General features: G+C 40.4%; 1 protein-coding gene across 6 annotated transcripts in view; it reads right to left on the bottom strand.

The window, feature by feature from the left end:
- The window catches only part of ASH1L (ASH1 like histone lysine methyltransferase), a 189,063-nt gene that overhangs the window by 147,019 nt on the left and 21,399 nt on the right, over nucleotides 1–20,645 (bottom strand). For all 6 annotated transcript variants that reach the window (XR_006213804.1, XM_042975694.1, XM_042975693.1 and 3 more), the window contains exon 2: nucleotides 11,982–12,502. Coding sequence is in view for 5 of the 6 variants with exons in the window: in XM_042975694.1 (XP_042831628.1) it covers nucleotides 11,982–12,401 (420 nt within the window). In the remaining variant the exon portion in view is untranslated. The remainder of the gene's footprint in view (nucleotides 1–11,981; nucleotides 12,503–20,645) is intronic.

Raw genomic sequence — 20,645 nt, 5'->3', positions numbered from 1 at the left:
TCAAATAAGGCCTTCAATTCTGATGTCTCCCCAGAAGTCATTTGTTTCTCCTAGGCAGCTTTATCTGAAAATTAGTTGGCAACGTGCACGTACGGGGCCGTCTGTATGTGAGTGACTTACGGCCACTAAAATGAAATAAAAGATAAGGACAGGCAACCATAAAAAGCAGCATCTGAATTAGCAAGTCAGTGTGAATTACCTGGGACTTAAGGAAACCTATGCCTTTTACCAATTTGGTTCAACAATGACTTTTTCCGTTAGCAAGATCAACAATGAAATGCGAAACATTCGCTTTCGCCATCCCTCATTTTGTACGCCATTAAAACAAACCACGATACGGACTCAAGCAGAGACCCCTCACATCCACCACGCAAAGAGAAAGTGAACTGCTCACTCAGCCAAACGCAGCAGGGACTGGAGCAGCTTCTACTGCAAAACGAGAGACTTGAGGATGAACCTGATGAGGCCACGTCTGCAGAGCACAATGGAAGGGGCCTGCTTTCTCTCCACCTGCGGGAGCAGATGCTTCCACAGCGGACGGTATTTGGGGGAAAGTGGCAGCTTGAGTGTCTCCAAGGCTTCAGACAGAACGTGGCTGCCCCCTCAGCCGTTGTGTCTGAGAAAAGGCGGCTTCCCCGAGATGTTGAAGACCCAGGGGGATCTGCATATTCTGCTGCTGCCCCGAGAAGCTGGGCAGTGGGCCAACTGTCCTCCTCTCTGCTACAAAATAACTCTGGCTCAAGCAGCTTCCAAGATAAACAATGGAGAGACAGGACGGTGAGACAACAGGACTCATTCACAACAGGACCTGGAGACAGCCGCATACCATCAGGTCTTCCTGCTTGAACAACTGCTGACAACAAGACGATGGGAGTGGAAAGGTAGCAGCGGAGTAGCGCAGTCTTGCATTCTGGACCTTTTCACGAGGGGGCATAGGAAAGACTATGCGCACGGATGGCACCTACCTCAAAGCACAGGTAAGAGAAGAGAAGGTGACCCTCTCCTATTTAGCAAGTCTCGAATTCCCTGGACAGAGCTACGGAACCTACACAAACAAAGTGATTAAAAGCGGGGGAGGGGGCGGGGGGGGGGGGGAAGGCCGTGGGATAACCTGACAGCAGTAAGGATGAAACAGTGCCACTCAGGCACACCCAGTGCTGGCACCGCCTTTCAGAGGGTGAGTCACTAAGATGCCTGGAAAAGGTGTCTGACACCTGAAACTGTTTTCTTACAGAAGGTAATGTGGGGTTGTTTTTGAATGGGGATATTACAGACAGCTTAGTTTACCACTCTGTGTTGTGGTACAATATTGAAATAAAGGTTTTGTTTGACCTACGATAGATGGATGGGTCTTCTAAGGGTAGTCACCAAAGTTGTGCTTTACCAGGAAATTCATGAAACAGCCACGGCTAATACTAACTTCGTAAAAAGAGCAAACTATAGATTGTTTTTAAAAGACCTAAAGTTTTAATATATGCTTTTAGTAACTGATAGGAGAAAGTATCTATGAGTAGTTCAGCTAGGAAAATATATGCAAAAGCACTATCTTAATGCCAGGGAAACAAGTCCTCTTACTCCCAAACTATTTAAGGGGTGTATTTTTGGTGGTGGTGCTGTTGTTGCTGTTGTTGTTGTTTTTTAATGCTTACAGATTTCAAAACACAGTCCATAATCTGAATGATTTATTTCTAAAGCAGTTTGTGTTGACCATTAAATGAAAAAACTAAAATGATCACTGTGACACTCAAGGAGCATTTTCTCACTAGTAAACAAAAGACAAACTAAACATTCCACTACAATGTGACACGTGTTAAAACATATATACATATACATATATACATATATGTATACACATACATATACATACATATGCATATACATACACATATACATACATGCACACACATGTGCACATACATACATATATACATATATATGTATGCGTGTATATGTACACACACACACACACACACACATGCAATGGAAGCAAAGAGGCTGGAGTTCAGGGGACGTTTCATAGAACTGGGTGACATGTGAGTGGGATCTTTCCACCCCCTCATCCTCCCTCCTTTCTCTACTGCATACTAAAACTTCTTTTTCTATTTAGCAACTTGATGACAAATTTATTTTTCTAATTTTTCATTCTTATCTTACATAATTTACCTCTTGAGACTGAAACTAGCAGAAAAATGTTGCCAGGTATGCTTAGGAGAGTCTCCAGTTGTCTACAATTCTCAGCAGTCATGGTAACAAGCAGCTTAGAAAAAGTTAACCAAGCTCCCTTTTGCCTTCGGCTCCTCGCTTTCAGCCTCTGTCTGTCTTCAGGGTCAGCAGTCTTCTGTAACCCTACTCAGGCAACGAAGGACTGGATAAGGAACTACAGGATAATCACTCAGCAATTTTGCCAATAAAATAAAAAGGTGGGGTGCAGAAGGAGGTTCTGTCTTGTGTCACTGCTTTTACTGTGAAAAGTTACTACCAAATCCTGCCATTGTTAGGGTCATCTTTCTGCTCTCACATATATTGAGATGCTACTAATTCTATGGAGCTTGGCTACAAATAGCTAAAATATTCTGGTGTATATAACTACCATCTGTGCATTTGTATCAAAATGCCTTTGCACACCTCCTAAAACGGTAGCCGTATTGCAAACTTGTCTACTTGACTTTGAGATGCTTTCCAAAAATGATGGTGAAATATACATAGTATATTTTGGCTGTTAAAAAAAAAGAATAGAAAAAGACCAAATTTAATAGTACAGAACCTATTTTGTTTTAAATGAGTAGTGGTTACTATTTCACTTTACCAATATTGTCATTTCTGAAATCTTTGTTGACATTATTATCTTTTGCTAATCTGTATAATCTCAATCTAGGTAACAGACTTTGAATGAACTAAAGCCTTAGGAACACCACAAATCTGGCTTGAAGGCCCGTATCTATATTAAGGGGATCTAAGGAAGTCACAGTGAATACACAAACTACCACCCACCCACTCTCTTCCTTGGGAGTCTTCACCCAATCATATCCACTTTTCTTAACCCCTGACATTAGGTACTTGCTGGTACAAAGTGATACTCATTTATAACAAAAAGGCAGAAGTTATTATATAGATCTCAGATAATGCCCTCATATTTTCCCACCTTTTAGTTGTGAGGGGAGAGGGGGGATATTTGACATCAAGTTTCTTTTTCTTCTGGAAAGAGAACTCTTATTCTGTGAAGAATTCTATTATGAAGTAATTTTTTTTTAAGTTCATTTATTTATTTATTTTGAGAGAGAGAACACACGTGAGTGGGGGAGGAACAGAGAGAGAGGGAGAGAGAGAGAATCCAAAGCAGGGTCTGCACTGTCAGTGCCGAACCCGATGTGGGGCTTGAACTCATGAACTGTGAGATCATGACCTGAGCCAAAATCAAGAGTCTGACACTTACCCGACTGAGCCACCCAGGTGCCCCTGAAGTAGTTGGTTTTAAATTTTTTTTTTTTTTTAACGTTTATTTATTTTTGAGACAGAGAGAGACAGAGCATGAACAGGGGAGGGTCAGAGAGAGGGAGACACAGAATCCGAAACAGGCTCCAGGCTCTGAGCTGTCAGCACGGAGCCCGATGCGGGGCTCGAACTCACAGACCGCGAGATCACGACCTGAGCCAAAGTCGGCCGCTTAACCAACTGAGCCACCCAGGCGCCCCTGAAGTAGTTGGTTTTAAACAAACATCTTTAAACAGGCCAATAGCCAGCTGTTTCCTGAACCCCCAATACACCTTACTTTGCTTCCCCCTTTGATAGTTAAATCTTTGCAACTCATGCTTAAACCTGATCTCTACTGCCACCTGCTGTCGCAGTTCTGTGTGCTCATGAAGGTGCACCAATCTGCCCCAATGTTATTCCTGCTGGACTTTCACTCCTGCATGAAGACCAAGGTAGTTCACTATTAATAGATCTGGAAAATAAAACTCAGGTATATCTTCAGTAAGGTATAACGTTACAGCTATCCTACTTGCTATAATGACAAATAATCCCAAATTTCTCAAATAGAAAAACTTTCCAAAAAAGCAATTTTAACTTTAAAATATTTCCTCTTCCTAAGAACAGTAATATAAATTTTTTTTTTAACGTTTATTTATTTTTGAGACCGAGAGAGACAGAGCACGAATGGGGGAGGGTCAGAGAGAGAGGGAGACACAGAATCTGAAACAGGCTCCAGGCTCTGAGCTGTCAGCAGAGAGCTGGACATGGGGCTCGAACTCATGGGCCACGAGATCATGACCTGAGCCAAAGTCAGGCGCTTAACCAACTGAGCCACCCAGGCGCCCCAGAACAGTAATATAAAGTACAACCACAAAATGTTAGAATGTCACTTTAAAAACGGAAAAAATCCTTAAGAACAAATGGGTATGGTCATGCAATTTTTGGTTTAAAATTTTATATTAGAAGCAACGGTACGTGGTTACGAAACTTAAATACTTTGTTTTTTTTTTTTAATTTTTTTTTTCAACGTTTTTTATTTATTTTTGGCACAGAGAGAGACAGAGCATGAACGGGGGAGGGGCAGAGAGAGAGGGAGACACAGAATCGGAAACAGGCTCCAGGCTCTGAGCCATCAGCCCAGAGCCCGACGCGGGGCTCGAACTCACGGACCGCGAGATCGTGACCTGGCTGAAGTCGGACGCTTAGCCGACTGCGCCACCCAGGCGCCCCAGAAACTTAAATACTTTGTAAGTCAGAACATAGAAGAAACTTCAACCCAAGATTTCCTTCTTTCTTTCTTTCTTTTTTAAATTTTAATTCTTTAGAGAGGGAGAGCAGGGGAGGGGGCAGAGAGAATCCCAAGCGGGCTCCACACTCACCCCAGGGCCCGACACAGGGCTCAAACCCACAAACCATGAGACCATAACTTGAGCCGAAATCAAGAGTCAGATGCTTAACTGACTGCTACCAGCTTCTCGAGATTTCTTAACGCTCTTCGAGATTTCTTAAATGTAGGCAAAAAATGTAGTTTCCCCAAGTTTTTGAGTGCGACACAAAAAAGCTGACTACCTAAGTACCCCACTTGTCCTCCACTGTTTTCTGAATACTCACCTATACTACTGGACTGCCAAATTCTTGTCCTAAATCACAACTAACAAAGATCTGTGAGACATGCTAACTAGGTCTCTGCCCTTTATTATTTACTTTGACCTCAAAGCCCTTCTCTTTCTAGCAAATTCTAACAAAGATGCCAACACCTACTTCTGAACATGAACTCCTCTGTAAAGCTTCCCTGCATATTCTGCTGCTCCCACCTTGTCTCAAGGATCCTGTGAATTGAATACTGTGTGTATTTTTATTATGGAAGTTCTCACACGACATCATAATAACTTGTTTACCACACAGGAGAGGCAACTCAATTTATTTGTGGAGAAGTAAATAAATCAAAGAATACTCTGATGCCAGACTGGAGATTCTGTTCAAAATTAAAGGATACAAAACTTGATCCTTTTTTCTGAAAAGTATAAATATTAGTAATATAAATAATTAGAATACATATAAGTAAGGCAAGTAAAATATTACTCCCTTGCTCAGTTATCTAAAGTTTAATAGACACAATAAAAATACACATTTAGGGTAATGAAGATATTCTGAGATTAGACAGTGTTGATGACTGCACATCTTTGTATGTGGCTAATACACCACAAACCACTCAACTGTATATTTTAAAAGAGGGCATGTCATGGTATTTGAATTATATCTCAGTTAAAAAATATACACATTTTATCTAAAACCAGGCTGGTCTAGGGGCGCCCGGGTGGCTCAGTCAGTTAAGCGTTTGACTCTTGATTTGGGCCCAGGTCATGATCTCAGAGTTTGTGAGACTGAGGCCTGCAGCGGGCTCCATGCTGACGCGCTGACATCGTGGAGCCTGCTTGGGATTCTCTCCTTCATTCTCTCTCTATCCCTCCCCCTGCTTGTGCATGCACTCTCTCTCAAAATAAGTAAATAAACTTGACAAAATAAATAAAACCAGGCTGATCTAACACAGAGCAAAATTTAAAGGAACTACAGTCTGTAGAAAGCCTAACATACTACTGCTATTTAGCAGAAATGACAAGGAAAGAAAAACCAAAGGCTAAGTAATTTCAAACCTTTTTCCTCAACATTCCATTTCAAAACATTTGGGATTTGTATGCAGCAATTTAAAAACTGCTCGACAAATTAGCTACACCAAGCAAGAAATGAGATACTATTATTATTATCTGTACATGTTCTTATTAAAGAAACATTAATCTATTATGTCTGTAATTTAATAAAATCTCAGACCAAAAGGACTTAATTAGAATACTTGGATTCATGTGGGTTTTAATAGCTCTCCATAAAAAGTCACTTCACTGAAATTCAAAATTATATCTTCAATGAACTGTTTCTGAAAGAATCTAGTAAGTTGGCACAGGCATTTCTTTTCTAAACAGAAAACTATCTTTTGGAGGGGAAATTATAATTAGCACTGTAAATTTTATTTATCATCCATTGAGCTCATTAAATCCACTCAACTAGGGGGCGCCTGGGTGGTCAGTCAGTTTAACGTCCGACTTCGGCTCAAGTCATGATCTCGTGGTTTGTGAGTTCAAGCCCTGCGTTAGGCTGTGTGCTGACAGCTCGGAGCCTGGAGCCTGCTTCCGATTCTGTGTCTCCCTCTCTCTCTGCCCTCCCAACCCCCCAAATAAACATTAAAAAATTAAAAAAAAAAACAAACACTCAACTAGGCTAAAATGACATCAAATATGCTATTCACTGACAAAATGTCAGTCAACATAGCACTAAAGTTTAATGCTATGTGACCTAATCTGTAATCAATATATAGTGGTTTTATATATCCCCCAATCCTTTTAAGCTCAAACAAGTCTCTGTTTTAATCACCTGTTCCAGGAAACATATTTTGGTAATTTTTCATTTGTCATAAAAGCACTTTCTTTCAGCCTAGTCTCCTAGTGAATTAAAATCCTATATAAGTAGCTATACTGCACGACTCCAAAACTGGAACTTCGTTTTTTTAATGTTTATTTATTTATTTTGAGAGAGAGACAGCACGAGAAGGGAAGAGGGGCAAAGGGAGAGAGAGACTCCCAAGCAGGTTCCGCACTGTCAGCAAAGAGCCGGACATGGGGCTCGATCCCATGAACTGTGAGATCATGACCTGAACTGAATTCAAGAGTAGGTTGCTCAACCGACTGAGCCACCCAGGTGCCCCCGGAATTCTGTTTAAATGCTAGAAAGGATTGTGCCATTACCTCTTCTCCTTTTAAGTTAGTGTGTAATAAATTTAAGTAAATATGACTTCTGCCTCTCTTCTCACTTTCTTAAACACTGCTACAGAAGAATGAATTCTGACAACTTACGAAATGACACAGACACCACAAGAAGCTGCAAGACAACAAAACCCAAATTTTTACAGGAGACTGAAAAGGATATTTCTCTTTCCACTAAAGGAAATGAGACTGGGAAATCTACAAAATTAATAACAAACATACTTATAAAATAATCAGGTGATCTCCACTCTATCCTCTTGGTAAGCTAAACAGAAGATTCTTCTATTGCAACAAAGTAAATTAACCCAGCACAAAATGTAATGCTTGTTGCGCTGTTGGCCTCATAGAACATAAGAAAAATCTCCAAGAATACCAAATGAGAAGAAAAAATGAGGCTGACCATAACAGGCATGGTTGCTCAGAGGGTAAATGCACCGAGCCATGGCCTCAAGGCAAAGTAGGGACCGCAGGAAAGGTATTAGGAACACACCTGAATTCCTGGCAAAGCAAATTCAGAGCTTCTCAAGGAAATCATCTTCCAATTAGGTTCCAAGTTCAACCACAGAGAAAGATGAACAAAATATAAATTTTATAATTAACCAGATGAATTCTAGAAAAAAAATCTGCTTTTCCCAAAATCACATTAAGTTTATAAATCAACAGGCAAGCGTGCAAGGAGCACTGTAAAACAAGAGTAATGAAGGAGTAGCCCTACCAGATATCAAACATAATAATTAAAACTATCACAATGGCAGATAAACAGAAACATCAACGATACAAAATGGAAAATCAGACCAGATCTAAGCACACGTATCTCCAGAATATACTAAGTGGAAAAAAGCATGACAGGGAACAGTATGTGGTATGCCACTATTTATTTTTTATTGGGGGGGGGGGGGGGGGAGAGAGACATGTATTTGCTTGTATACACATAATATATTTGTGGGAGAAACCAAAGACACTGATGTTGGGATTTATTTCCCTGAAGATTCTTTATACCAATTTTGGTACCAAAACAACTATTTCTTTTTTTTAAGTTTATTTATTTTGAGAGTAAGTGGGGGAGGGGCAGAGAGAGGGAGAGAATCCCAAGTAGGCTCAGTGCTGTCAGTGCAGATCCTGATATAGGGCTCGATCCCACAAACTGTGAGATCATGACCTGAGCTGAAATCAAGAGTTGGATGCTTAACCACTGAGCCACCCAGGCACCCCCCAAAACAACTAGTTCTTATATGGTGGTATTATTTTCCAAGTGTAAATGTAAACCTGAAAATACATTCAATATATAGATCAGTTTTCTTCATTTTGGTTGAGAAATGGTTATTCTGCTTAATCAGTTATCACAGATAGTATGGGGGGGTGGGGAGGGGAGGAGTCACCAGATGGCCCAGAAGGGGATTCCAAAATAGATTTACTCAGAGGGGGTAATGATGGTAACAGTATTTCATTGTTTCCTTTTTTTTGTCTTTTAAACTGTGAATCATACAGTCTATTACCTAATCAAATAATATTTGCTGGTCCAATATCCACACTCTTACACAGGACATTTTTTATCCAGCTTCCCATGACCAAAATACCCCTTGCTATCTTAATTAGTTTCTGAATTCAGAGAGCAAGTTCAGGGTGAGGAGGATACGTGAAAATCTCTCAGACTTAAACACAGAAGCTAAAATGATAAAACCCTGAAAAAGACAGAGGAAGATCTTCAATACACTGGACTTGACAACAATTTCTTGGAAAGGACACCAAAAGCACAGGCAATAAAAGAAAACACAGACAAACCAGAGTTCATCAAAACTGAAAACGTGCGTGTGTCATAGGACACTGTCGAGAGTGACAAGACAGCCCACAGAATGGGAGTCAATATTGCCCAGTCTTAATTGCAGAATGTATAAAGAACCCTGAAAACTCAGCAACAAAAAAGCAGCACAATTCAAAACGTGCTGTACCAATTTCCACCAGCCATGTACCAGAGTGCTTGATTCTCCTAGATTCCTGCCAACTCTGAATTAGTAGTAGCAGTGGCAGAATGAAATTGCTCAGTTTGGCCAAAACGGAATACACAAGGTAAGTCTCAGAATTAATTAAAAACAAACCAAGTCCACAGCACGATATGTCAATTATACCTTAAAAATATGTATTAAATTAAAAAACTATTGAATAAATACATTAAAAATACATTAAATAAAAACAAAATTAGGACCCTTACGGTCTGCACTAAACTTTAAATAAAAGGCATTACAGCATCATCCTCTAATATTTTCTCAAAAGAATGAACTAAACTTCAAACCCCAGTTATTAATGTGCCAGTTCCTAAACAGGGAATTGAAATTTTTAAAAACTAAGTGACATATTTGAATCCCTCTAAATAACAGAGTCCATGAGTAAACTACCAGAAATTTAACAATATGTCACACATTCAAGAAAAGGGAAAATTTCACTCATGGAACCGAACTTGGGTTTTGCTTCTAAAAATGACATGAACAATTACAAAATTACATAAACAGTTAACAACCATTCAGGACTAATCATGACGGCAAGTAACTTATTTTTTCCGAGGGTCTTGTTTTTGCTCTCTGAACACTGATGAAATTCTTTTAAGAGATAAAATACATGGGGCGCCTGGGTGGCGCAGTCGGTTAAGCGCCGACTTCAGCCAGGTCACGATCTCGCGGTCCGGGAGTTCGAGCCCCGCGTCAAGCTCTGGGCTGATGGCTCGGAGCCTGGAGCCTGTTTCCGATTCTGTGTCTCCCTCTCTCTCTGCCCCTCCCCCGTTCATGCTCTGTCTCTCTCTGTCCCAAAAATAAATTAAAAACGTTGAAAAAAAAAATTAAAAAAAAAAAAAAGAGATAAAATACATGATCTATATTTGTTTTTACTAGAAATGTAAGGCCTGATATTTGCTTTATAAGCAGCACTGACAAAAACTCAACTACTTTTGAAGAATCAAGGGGTAAATGTTTTGGTTGTGTTTGGTAAAGCCTTGCTTTAAAAATAAATAAAACAAAGCCCTCAAGCTTTCTTAAGACTACCAAAGATCTCATAAAAGTCCATTCCCTCCTTGGCCAAGGATGCCTCATCTTTTCGGAGTCACGAACGGTCTACGAAGCTGGCAAGAGCTACGTAAAAATGCACCCAGACACACACAAAATTCTGCACAGACTGTCGCGTTGTGAGGGCAGTGACACACACCCGACACACCCTCCCAGGGATCAAGGGTTGTGAACTCCTACATTAGGCTATAAAAAGGAAAAGAGAATATTCCCAAGAACTATCACATGCTAGATACTTTATATAAATTCAATTCTTTATATAATCATTTAAGCTAGGCATTCATAATCCCACATTATAATTGAGAAGACCAAGGCTGAGTAAGAGAAAGCCAACTGCCTGTGTATAGTTTTTAAGCCAGGATTAAAATTAGGTTCTGAGTTCATAACCCATGCTCCTTCCACTACTTCTGAAGAACTAATTCAGAGGTTACGAATATATTCAACATCCTATGCTCAAGTATCTGTTGGAAAAATAAACACCTACCCTTCACTAGCAGCTCTGCTACCTTCCCTCAGAAACCACAGACTATATTCTACTACAAATAAGATATGTGGATATAAACTACCCGTATGTTGAGAGTAAACACATACTGTGGGTGAAGTCACCTCAGTACAAAACCTCATCATTAGCATGTACTGTGAAACAAAACAAAACAAACTATAGAAAGATTACTCAAGACAATCATCCCGGAGACTTTTACAAGTCAGCTGCACCAGATAAACTCTAACACTGTTTCAAATAAAAAGGTCTAGATAAAAATCTTCTTCAATCAACCTTATGAAAATCCTTGAGGTCAAAAGGAACAGATAATATCTTCATTTCAGAGATGAGAAAAATAAGGCTCAGGATAGGTTAATCAACTTAGCTAAGATTCATCCGGTTCATTTTTTTTTTTTTTTTTTTCAAGAATTGGTACAATACCCATTTTTTTCCTGGCTTATAATCTTAACTCATTCACAGTTGATTTTATCAACAAAATATCCCCAGCTACCTTATATGTCTGTGATCTTCGAAGAATACATAGCAACTATTAAAAACTTCTGGATGCCATAGCAATTCGGAGAAGAACAAAAAGCCTGAATCATTATGGCTTCTGGTAACATGTAGGAAGCATGTGAATTTGATGTTAAGAAATTAACAGTGAAAATCAAGTTATTTCACACAGTCAGGATTATTCCAAAATCTTAAACCAATTCTTTCTACCTAGATCTATTGTTTTACTTACGTATGCATAACATTTAAATATGCACGTGGGCATATAGGTAGGTAGTATTGTAATCATTTAACAGCACTGAACCTCGATTCCTTCCCTGTTAATCTGTCTATAGTCACACTGCTAGAAAAACAGGAAGGCAAGATTCAAATCTAGGTTTCCTAAATGCAAGCCCAATACACTTTCCACTAAGCCTTGCAGGAGTAACGGTATGGGTGCGCCCAATTTACAACATTTGCCCTACGAATACAAACAGTTACACTATCATTCACATCCCCAACAAGTCTCGCAGCCTGTTTTAGTCAAGCAAAACAGACTATTTGGGAATAACAATAGAAATGGAAATCAAACTTCCTGGGATATGTGTGTGAAGGGTGGAGGAATCCAGGGCTTGCCGCAGACCACGGATGGCTGGGAGCGGTACTCACCCGTTTTGAAGGACAGTGCTCGTTCTTCTCATCAGTCATCTTCCCACTTTTAAGTGCTTTCCTCGGGTGCTTGATGGTTGTTTTTATGGCAGGTCGACACACATAGTTCTCCAAGTTCTTTGGAGGTTTTTTAGTTCTCTTAGCCTGAAGGCCAATTTTCAATTTCAAGTTTCCCTCTGAAAAGTTTGTTTCTTTCACTGAAAACTGTTGCTGTGCATCAGTCAAACCATCCTCTTTCCCTGCTTCACTGTTTCTTTCCCGATTCCACTTGCGAAGGTCCTCTTCCTCTTTCGCGTTGTTCTCTGGCTCTCCTTCTCTCTTGCTGACCACTGTGCCAGTACCGACAGCAGAGGGACTCTTCCTTGAAAATCCTTCGGAGTCAGAACCCAATCCTAACATAGCAGTATTTCTAGGGTCCATCACAAGTGTATGTTATTGCCAAGGAAGCTTATGAAAAGTTTACAGAACTGTGTTCCATAAAAAACAGGGATCTCCAAAACTTGCAACCAGCATCTCTTTCTCTGCAGGACAGACCACAACAAAAATTCATCAGAACAGAGGCAACTATCAACTAACGTGAAAAATGGGTAAAAGGGGAGGAGGGACGAGGAGGTCAGGAAGAAGCCCAAATCACAATTAAGACTAACCAAAATGCAGTACCAAATACATGTAAACTGATTTATAAATTTAAAATTTTAGAATAAGCTTATTATTCCACAGGTATCACATACAAGCTATTGTGCTACACGTCGTGGTCTGAGTGCTCCAACCTTTTGTAAGGTTTTAGGCTTTGCAAAGGGTCAGGACTCTTAGGTTGGAATTATCTTTGCTGCTGGTGTACAATTCAGCTCTGAATTCATTCACTCATTCATTCATTCAAAATATTTCTGAGCTCCTATCATGTGCCAGGCATTGTGCAATAACCTGGAAATACAGTGCTCAGGAGAACAGATCCAGCTCCTAAATTTACAAGCCTTATACTCTAGTGACAAAGACAAACATTAAACAAACAATGATACAAATGATTTATAACAATTGTTATAAAAACTTTGAAAACCAGATAGTTAATTTTACAAGTTTTCCCATTAGCAAACAGTCAGGTGGCATGCCTTAATTCCCCAAACCCATAAAATATTTTTTCCAAATGCATAAAATGTTCAAATCAGCATGCCAAATTATTATTTTACAACAGATGTACACCTTACCTGAGAATCTGAATAGTCTACCCAGGGCAACCCCCTTCTCAGAAATAGTGAGCCTCAGGGAACCAGATTACCATACAACCAGAAGGCTAATGAATACAAAGCCAAAACAATTCACTACTTTTGAGGATTGACAGACTATATATAAGCACACAGCCAACTCAAGATCCAGAACAAGTATCTGAAAAAGAGAACACCCTACTCATTAGAACATTCCATTGATAAAGTAGAGTATTTCACAGTTTAAACTAGGTGCTTAAGACTTTTCTTTCCAACAAGATTGTAAGATTCTCAAGGATGAAGATCACAGAACAATTTGACAACTCCTACCAGAAATGCAAGTCAAATGCACAGCCCAGTGCCTGAGAACACAGCAAGGGTTCAAAAGAAGGTGCCAACAATTAATTACCACTAGTAACAGCAGGAGCACAACCTTTTCAGCACTCAACAAATACTGGCCGACTGACTGACCTCTTCAGTTTGTTCCCACTCTATTCATTCACAAAAGTGGCTGCAAGGGGAACCTTCCAATCAGCTCCCTCGGACAATTTTTGCAGTCTACCACCTCAAAGATGAACACTTCACAAGAGCTTCGAGACCTTTCATAATCGGGCTCTAACTATTCAAACTTGCTTATCCCAGTGATTGAGTCCACGCAGTTTTCCTTCCTGTCCCTAACAAGTCATGATCATTTCTGTTTCTGTGCCCTGTGCTTGCTTTCCCTCTAGAAGTACAAAGTGCTATCTTTGTACCTATCAGACCTGATCTGGATCCACTTTGGCCTTAATCACCACAAGTTTTGTGAATCGTCATACATTTCAATGCGGAAGTATTAATGTGCCTGATTAAGGAGCACCACTCTAAACATCACAGTGGAAGTAAGCCAATCTACAATATCTTACTCAAAGCAAAAAACAAACTTTTGATGATGGTTTGTGGACTTAATGTTCTCACACCTACATTTAAGCCTGCACGGACCTGATCCTTCCCTGAATACCTATTATCAGTATGGGATCACACTTTGAATAACTGGCTTTTTTTTTTTTTTTTTTTTCTTGCTGAACATTTGTCAACTCCACCCTCGAACAGGCTAGAGTAACGGCGTAAGCTTTATGAGGGCAGGGACCCCTTCTGGCTTGTTCCCCACTATATCCCCAGCACTTGGCACAATGTATAGCACATATTTCAGTACCCAATAAATAGGTGAATGGATGAATGAATTTTAAGGCCCCTATAGCTTCTAACATAATGTCTGGTATGTAGAAAATGCTTCCCCTTTTTTATAGGAATTCGTCTTGTGTTGTATCAACAATCCTATATATGACTTTATTCTTATATGTTTATTATATGCGTTCCACAGAGGTGGATTTCTACATACGCTTACTACAATATCCAGCATGAGCAACAGCTTCAAAATCACATCTTAACCTCTTCTGTCTCTGTGCCGTCCAAGCTGGTGTAAGGAAAACAATCATGCTCACTGACCTCACTTTACACCCCTAAGCACCAACCTCAACTGGACCCTCGGTGTAGCAAACCCGCTTCCCAAACCCAGCGTCTCCTACACAGCGTCTTCAAGTCCTCTCCACCCTCACGGACCGTGCCTCCACTCTGATGATGGCAGTGGAAACAATCAGAAGAAAACTGCTACGAGGTCCCCCCAGACCGCGTACCTTCGCACCTCCTGTGTCTGCTCCCACAAAGAGTCTGCCTTCCCTCCTATCATAATATACTTCCAACCCCTCCACTTGAGCACCAAATCCCACTCTCGCTGCCTTCTCAAGAGCATTATTCAGGCAACTATCCTCTTTCCCCTTGCATCATCTACACCTCACGCTCCTCCTCTGGCCGATGCCCATCAGCATGAAAACATACTACAGTATTTCTCATCTAAGAAATCTGCTCTTGACCCCGTATCCTCTACCAGCTTCCCATGTCTCTGTTCCCCCTCACAACTTTTTCAAAGGGCAGTCCAGACTCCCCACCTCCAGGTCCTCCACTTTTCTCTGCAGTGCGCTGATCACACTTTCACCACTACCTCTCCACAGAAAACGCTGGTCAGGGTCACCACTGTGCTCCACGCTAAGTACACCCATCGGGTGTACTTAGGACCCTAGTCCTCTACTCGACCTAGCAACAGAAGGTGACTTTCGGGACCCCTCTCTGGATTCAACCTCAGTCTCCTTTGTCAGTTTTTTCTTTTCTCCCTGAACCTTAAACACTGGAGCATCCCAGGGCATACTCTTCCCTTCTCTATCTACACCCACCTGCTAAATGAGCAAATCTAATCTTTTGGTTTTAAATTATATCTAACACTATTGATTAATGGATCTTTTTTTTTTTTTTTTTTGGAGTTTTTATTTCTTAGAGAGAGAGAGGAGAGAGGAGCCAAGCAGGCTCCACGTTGACAGTGGGGAGGCTCAAAACCAGGAACTTTAAGATCATGACCTGAGCCAAAATCAAGAGGCGGACACTTAAGCAACCGAGCCACCCAGGTGCCCCAATTCACAAATTTCTATCTCCAGAGAGAGGCCAGCTGAGAAGACTGCCTCAAACTCCAGACTCCTGTATCTAAATGCCTACCTGACACATTGCCTGCATGCCTAACGGGTGCTGCAAGCTCAGGTGTCTAAAATCAATTTACCTTCACCCTCACTCCCCCTCCATCTGTCCTTCCCACTCTTCCTCATCTCAGTAAACAACTCCAGCTGGAAATATTTGGACTCAAAATTCCTAATGATCCTTGCTTCCTTTTGCTAATGCCCCACACGTCCATTCAGTTGGCAAAGTCTTTTTTACCTCCGAAATACGTGTGGAATCCATTTCTCATCAATTTGACAGCTACCAATCAGATCCAAGTGATACCTGACCTGGACTGTTGCAAATGTCATCTAACTGGCTCCATTCCTCAGCCCTTTGTAACTCTCCACAGTCTTCTCAACTGAGCAGCAGGGTGATCCTTTTAATCAGATCATGTCACTCCCCTCCCAAGGGCTTCCCGTATCACTCCAAGTGGAACCAAAGTCCTTACAATGGTCTAAAGGCCCCATTTACTCTGCCAGATAACCCCCTCAGCTTCTTTTCCATCTCTTACCAACCTCCCCACTTAGCTCTGAGAAGGGGGTCAGGGGCACAGGCCTCTCCTTCTGTTTCTCAAAAACGAACTCGAACTACTCCTTTGGGAGGGCCTTGCATGTATCGTTCTGTCTGACCAGAACACTCTTTCCCACGATAACTGCACACCTTGCTTCATGGCTTTGCCTAAATGTCACCTTATAGAGCAGGCGCTCCCCGACAATCCTTTATGAACACACCCACTGTCCTCTTCTGACATTCTGTCCTGTTTTATTTTTTCTCCACCACTCTTCTCACCGCCTGGTGTACAACGCATTTCTTTACTGTTGATATCTTTCCATGGGAATGTCAAGTCCACCAGGGAACAGATTTTTGTCAGTTTAGTTCAATGTAATGTCCTACACCTAGAACTGTACCTGGCATATAGGAGGTGTTCCATAAATATTTGAATTGCATGTCTTATATAGGATGTATCTTATTGGCTTTAATTTGTTCCCTTTCTAGTTCTTTTCCCCACTTCCTTCTTCTCCTTTTTAAATTTTTTTAATGTTTATTTATTTTGGGGGGGGAGGGGCAGAGAGAGAGGGAGACAGAGGATCCCAAGCAGGCTCCAGGCTCTGAGCTGTCAGCGCAGAGCTCGACATGGGGCTCGATCCCACAAATCGTGAGGTCACGACCTGAGCTGAAATCAAGAACTGGAGGCTTCACTGGCTGAGCCACCCAGGCACCCATGTTGTTGCTGTTTAAGTCTTCTTGTTTCTTAATCTTTAATACCCATCCTGGGTTTCATGTTACTAGTGAACTGACAGACTTGCTATGTATGTTTTCGGTTAGTTATGAAACCAAATCTGTTCTAGAATAAAAACAAATAATGTACACAAAACAACTGTGTTTATATTCACTACTCACAAGTACACACATTTAAAAATTTCCCTATAATTGTTCTTTATAATGAAAGAATTCCAGAAGTCTTAATATGTATTTATAAATGTGAGGCAGAATTTCAGTGTTTCTTCCAAACAACTCAAAAGCATTTCTTACCAGCACTTAATTCATTTTTAACACATTCCAGAGAAGGGTTTGGAGAGCATGATTCTCTTCATTTTAAAACGGAAAAACTGAATCCAAGTGACACAGATTATATAAACAGCAGAATATCAATAAGCTAAAAAAGGACTTGAAAACAATGATCACTACCCTAGAAACGTATGTAAGAACAGAGAAATACTGTTTCCCTCACTTGATCAAAGAGAAAAAGAATAGCATGCCTAAGGGCATGTTCTGTGAATCCACTTAGGCAGTGAGCCTGGAAAAGCCTGATTGGCAAACCCTATACACCAAATTTAAGTGTTTCTAGTAAAGATAAATCCAAATTCTGAAGATACTTCGCAGCAAAGAATGTTTTTTATCGGCTAAATGTAAACTGCTTAAAAACCAGTCCCTACAGAACGCTGATTTTAAACTTTCAAAGCAGTGTTCTTGGTGAATGACACTCTGTCGCAAAGATTTTGGAAAGGTATTTACACAATCTAGGTTCTCCATCCAGGGGCAAGGATGCCATGTTGTTACACAATATACTCTGGTTCACACTACAATGTATTAATAGAGAAACACAGAGCTAATAAGGCTGCTAGAACCTCTTCACTCTAAGAGGCAAATTCAACGTTCACATCACATGAAAATTTGGGATTGAAAGTATGTCTTCAAATCACTGAGACCATCCAGAACAGTCTAGTCCAAATTCAAGGGAAGCTAACACTAAATCTATAGCATGAAGCTCTTTTGCCTCGATCATTTTAGCTGTGAACAAACTTTTTAGAAGATTGCTAATTATATTAATAGGATATAAACATTCTATCAACACAAAGTATGATAATCTAACAACATGTCAGATATCTATAAATTTACAAAGTAAATCACATTTCACAGTGATTTATGAATGTCCTATTGCTGTACATTCTGCAATATGACAATACCCAGGCAAGCAAAACAAATACAAAATTTCCAAACAGGAACTAATCAAACTTGTTTTTACCACCACACCCTATTCCCTCTATAAAGTGACCAGTACCTACTCACCCACACCCCCCCATACTAATCTCACATCCAAGTGACAAACAATGGATCCGACAAAAATACACAAATTCACTGTTAATACAATGCTCTGGTCTGTGAGATACTACACCATTAGGGAAAACAATTCCACTAAGTTTGGAGACTGTCTTATGTAGATACCTTGTCTATCATGAGAGCCGGAAGGGAATCGACACACTTTGATAAACACTATTTAGCAAGGCAATATAAAACCAACTACGCAGTTTCTAAATACTACAAATATTGAGTCCTTACAGTGTATTCAGCACTAGTTACATAAAAAAATTTACCAAGCTCTTAACACATGTGAAGCCCTGTGCTAATGTGTTATATAGATGATCTCGTGTAAGCCTCGCCATGAGGTAGTTACTATTATTATTCCCTTTTCAGGGATGAAAAAACAAGCTAACAACCAATAAAAGGTTGAACCCAGGTCTGTCTGTCTCCTCTTAAATACCAAGTTATGCTGCCTCCCAAAGATCATTTTTGTTCCTGCCCTGACTACCCCTCTCTGCTACACCTGGCATATACTTGGTGTGTGAAATCCCATCTTCCATGGTCACACATTCCAGGGGCTCTCCATCTACCCCTGTGATCATTATACCACTTTCTTTATGGATTCATCAATCTTAACCTATCCCTTCATTCAATATTTAGAGAACCTCAAAATAGGTTTTGGGAATTGTGACACCCACTGTAGATATGGTTGTAAGTAATATGATACGGTCCTAGGTCTCGTGAACTTTACATTTTGGAGGGGGAGGCAGATAAATGACTAATTATTTAACCATGCAATAACAACTTATGATAAATGTGAAGGTACTAACTTTGTGAGCTAGCTTATCAAGGAAACTCGCAGGGACAGGGAATATAATGTTAGAAAAACAGCTAACTTTAATCTGAAACCCAATCTATTTGCCTGAAATAGCCAGGCAAAATGTGGAGGTAAGTATGTTCCCAAATTAGAGAACAGTATGTGTAAAAAATCCCTGAGATTTGTAAAGATTAACAGCAGATACACCAAAGGGGGTGACAGCACAAAACAAAAATGGAAAGATAAATGAAAATAGCTTGCAAAGAGCCTTGTTGGGCTATATTAAGGATTTGGAATCCAAAAAGAAACTCTAAGCAGGAGAGTAACAAGATAAATTTACATTTTAAGAAAACCTCTCCGCCTGCTGTGGAAGAAAGATTAGAAAGACAGCAAAAGTTGATTCTGGAACACCAGTTATTAGAGAGGTAGCACTGAAAATTAAAAAAAAAAAAAAAAAAAAAAAAAATGGATGCATTGAGACATATTGCAGAGGTGTTAACGGATTTGATTTGTTCACCAGATGCAGGAACAGAGGAAGAGAACTGAAGACTGAAGCAAGTGGTGGTACCACTGAGACATCCCATCACAAATACTTACCGAGTGCCCATCGTGGACAAGAACTGGGGGTACGGCAGTGCACAAAACACAAAAACCCCTGCCCTCATGGGGCTGACATCACAGAAGTTGTTTGCCAGGATGAGACAGAAAGAGGAGATTAAGAGTTCAATGAGAATGTTAAATGTCAGATGTCTGGGACACGCTGAAGTGGAAAGGCCAAGCTGCCAGCTCTGAATGCCCACACGGGACACCTACGGAGAGAGTCAGTAGGACAACGCTATATAAATATATAATGGAGTTTTAGAAAAAAATGTTTTTAACTTGGGAAGAAAGGTAATTTACCTGAACTCTCTCTAAAATGTAAGAATAACTTTTCTTTCTTTTTAGGTAAGTACGCTTACCTGAAATTACCGCATTAGCTTAAAATAAGTAAAGTCTAGTTTGTCTCATCTGTGATCATGTCTTCTCTGTGGTCTTTATCAAACACACTTAGAGACTGTAATCACTGCTCTGTTTCTCAACAGTAAAAAAACAGATATAAATGAACTATAGAAGATTTAAAAAAATTACAGCACACTATGTATCTTTCTCCTGGCTTTCATGCTCTTACAATGCCTATAGATGACCGGCCTATTTCTTAGGACCTACCACCCCAGCTAAGTGAGCACAGTGCCACCAGTGGCTCGTCAGAAACGTGGCAGTCATCCTTGACTCCTCTCACTCTCCTACTCCCAACGCCAACCTGCCACCAAAACTTGTCAGTTCCACATAAATAATGTTTGATCACACCCGGTTCTAAGTCCACTACCGTCCACAACAGCAGATCTGACACAAAGCAGGGCAGCTTCCCACCTTCCCTGCGTATTTAACCTTGTTCCCCCCCCGTCCCTTCTCTAAGATGTGGCCAGAAATATAACTTTT

This window comes from Panthera tigris, chromosome F3 (genome assembly GCF_018350195.1).
Source record: "Panthera tigris isolate Pti1 chromosome F3, P.tigris_Pti1_mat1.1, whole genome shotgun sequence".
Taxonomy (NCBI): Eukaryota; Metazoa; Chordata; class Mammalia; order Carnivora; family Felidae; genus Panthera; species Panthera tigris.
This window is presented reverse-complemented; position numbering and strand designations above follow the sequence as displayed.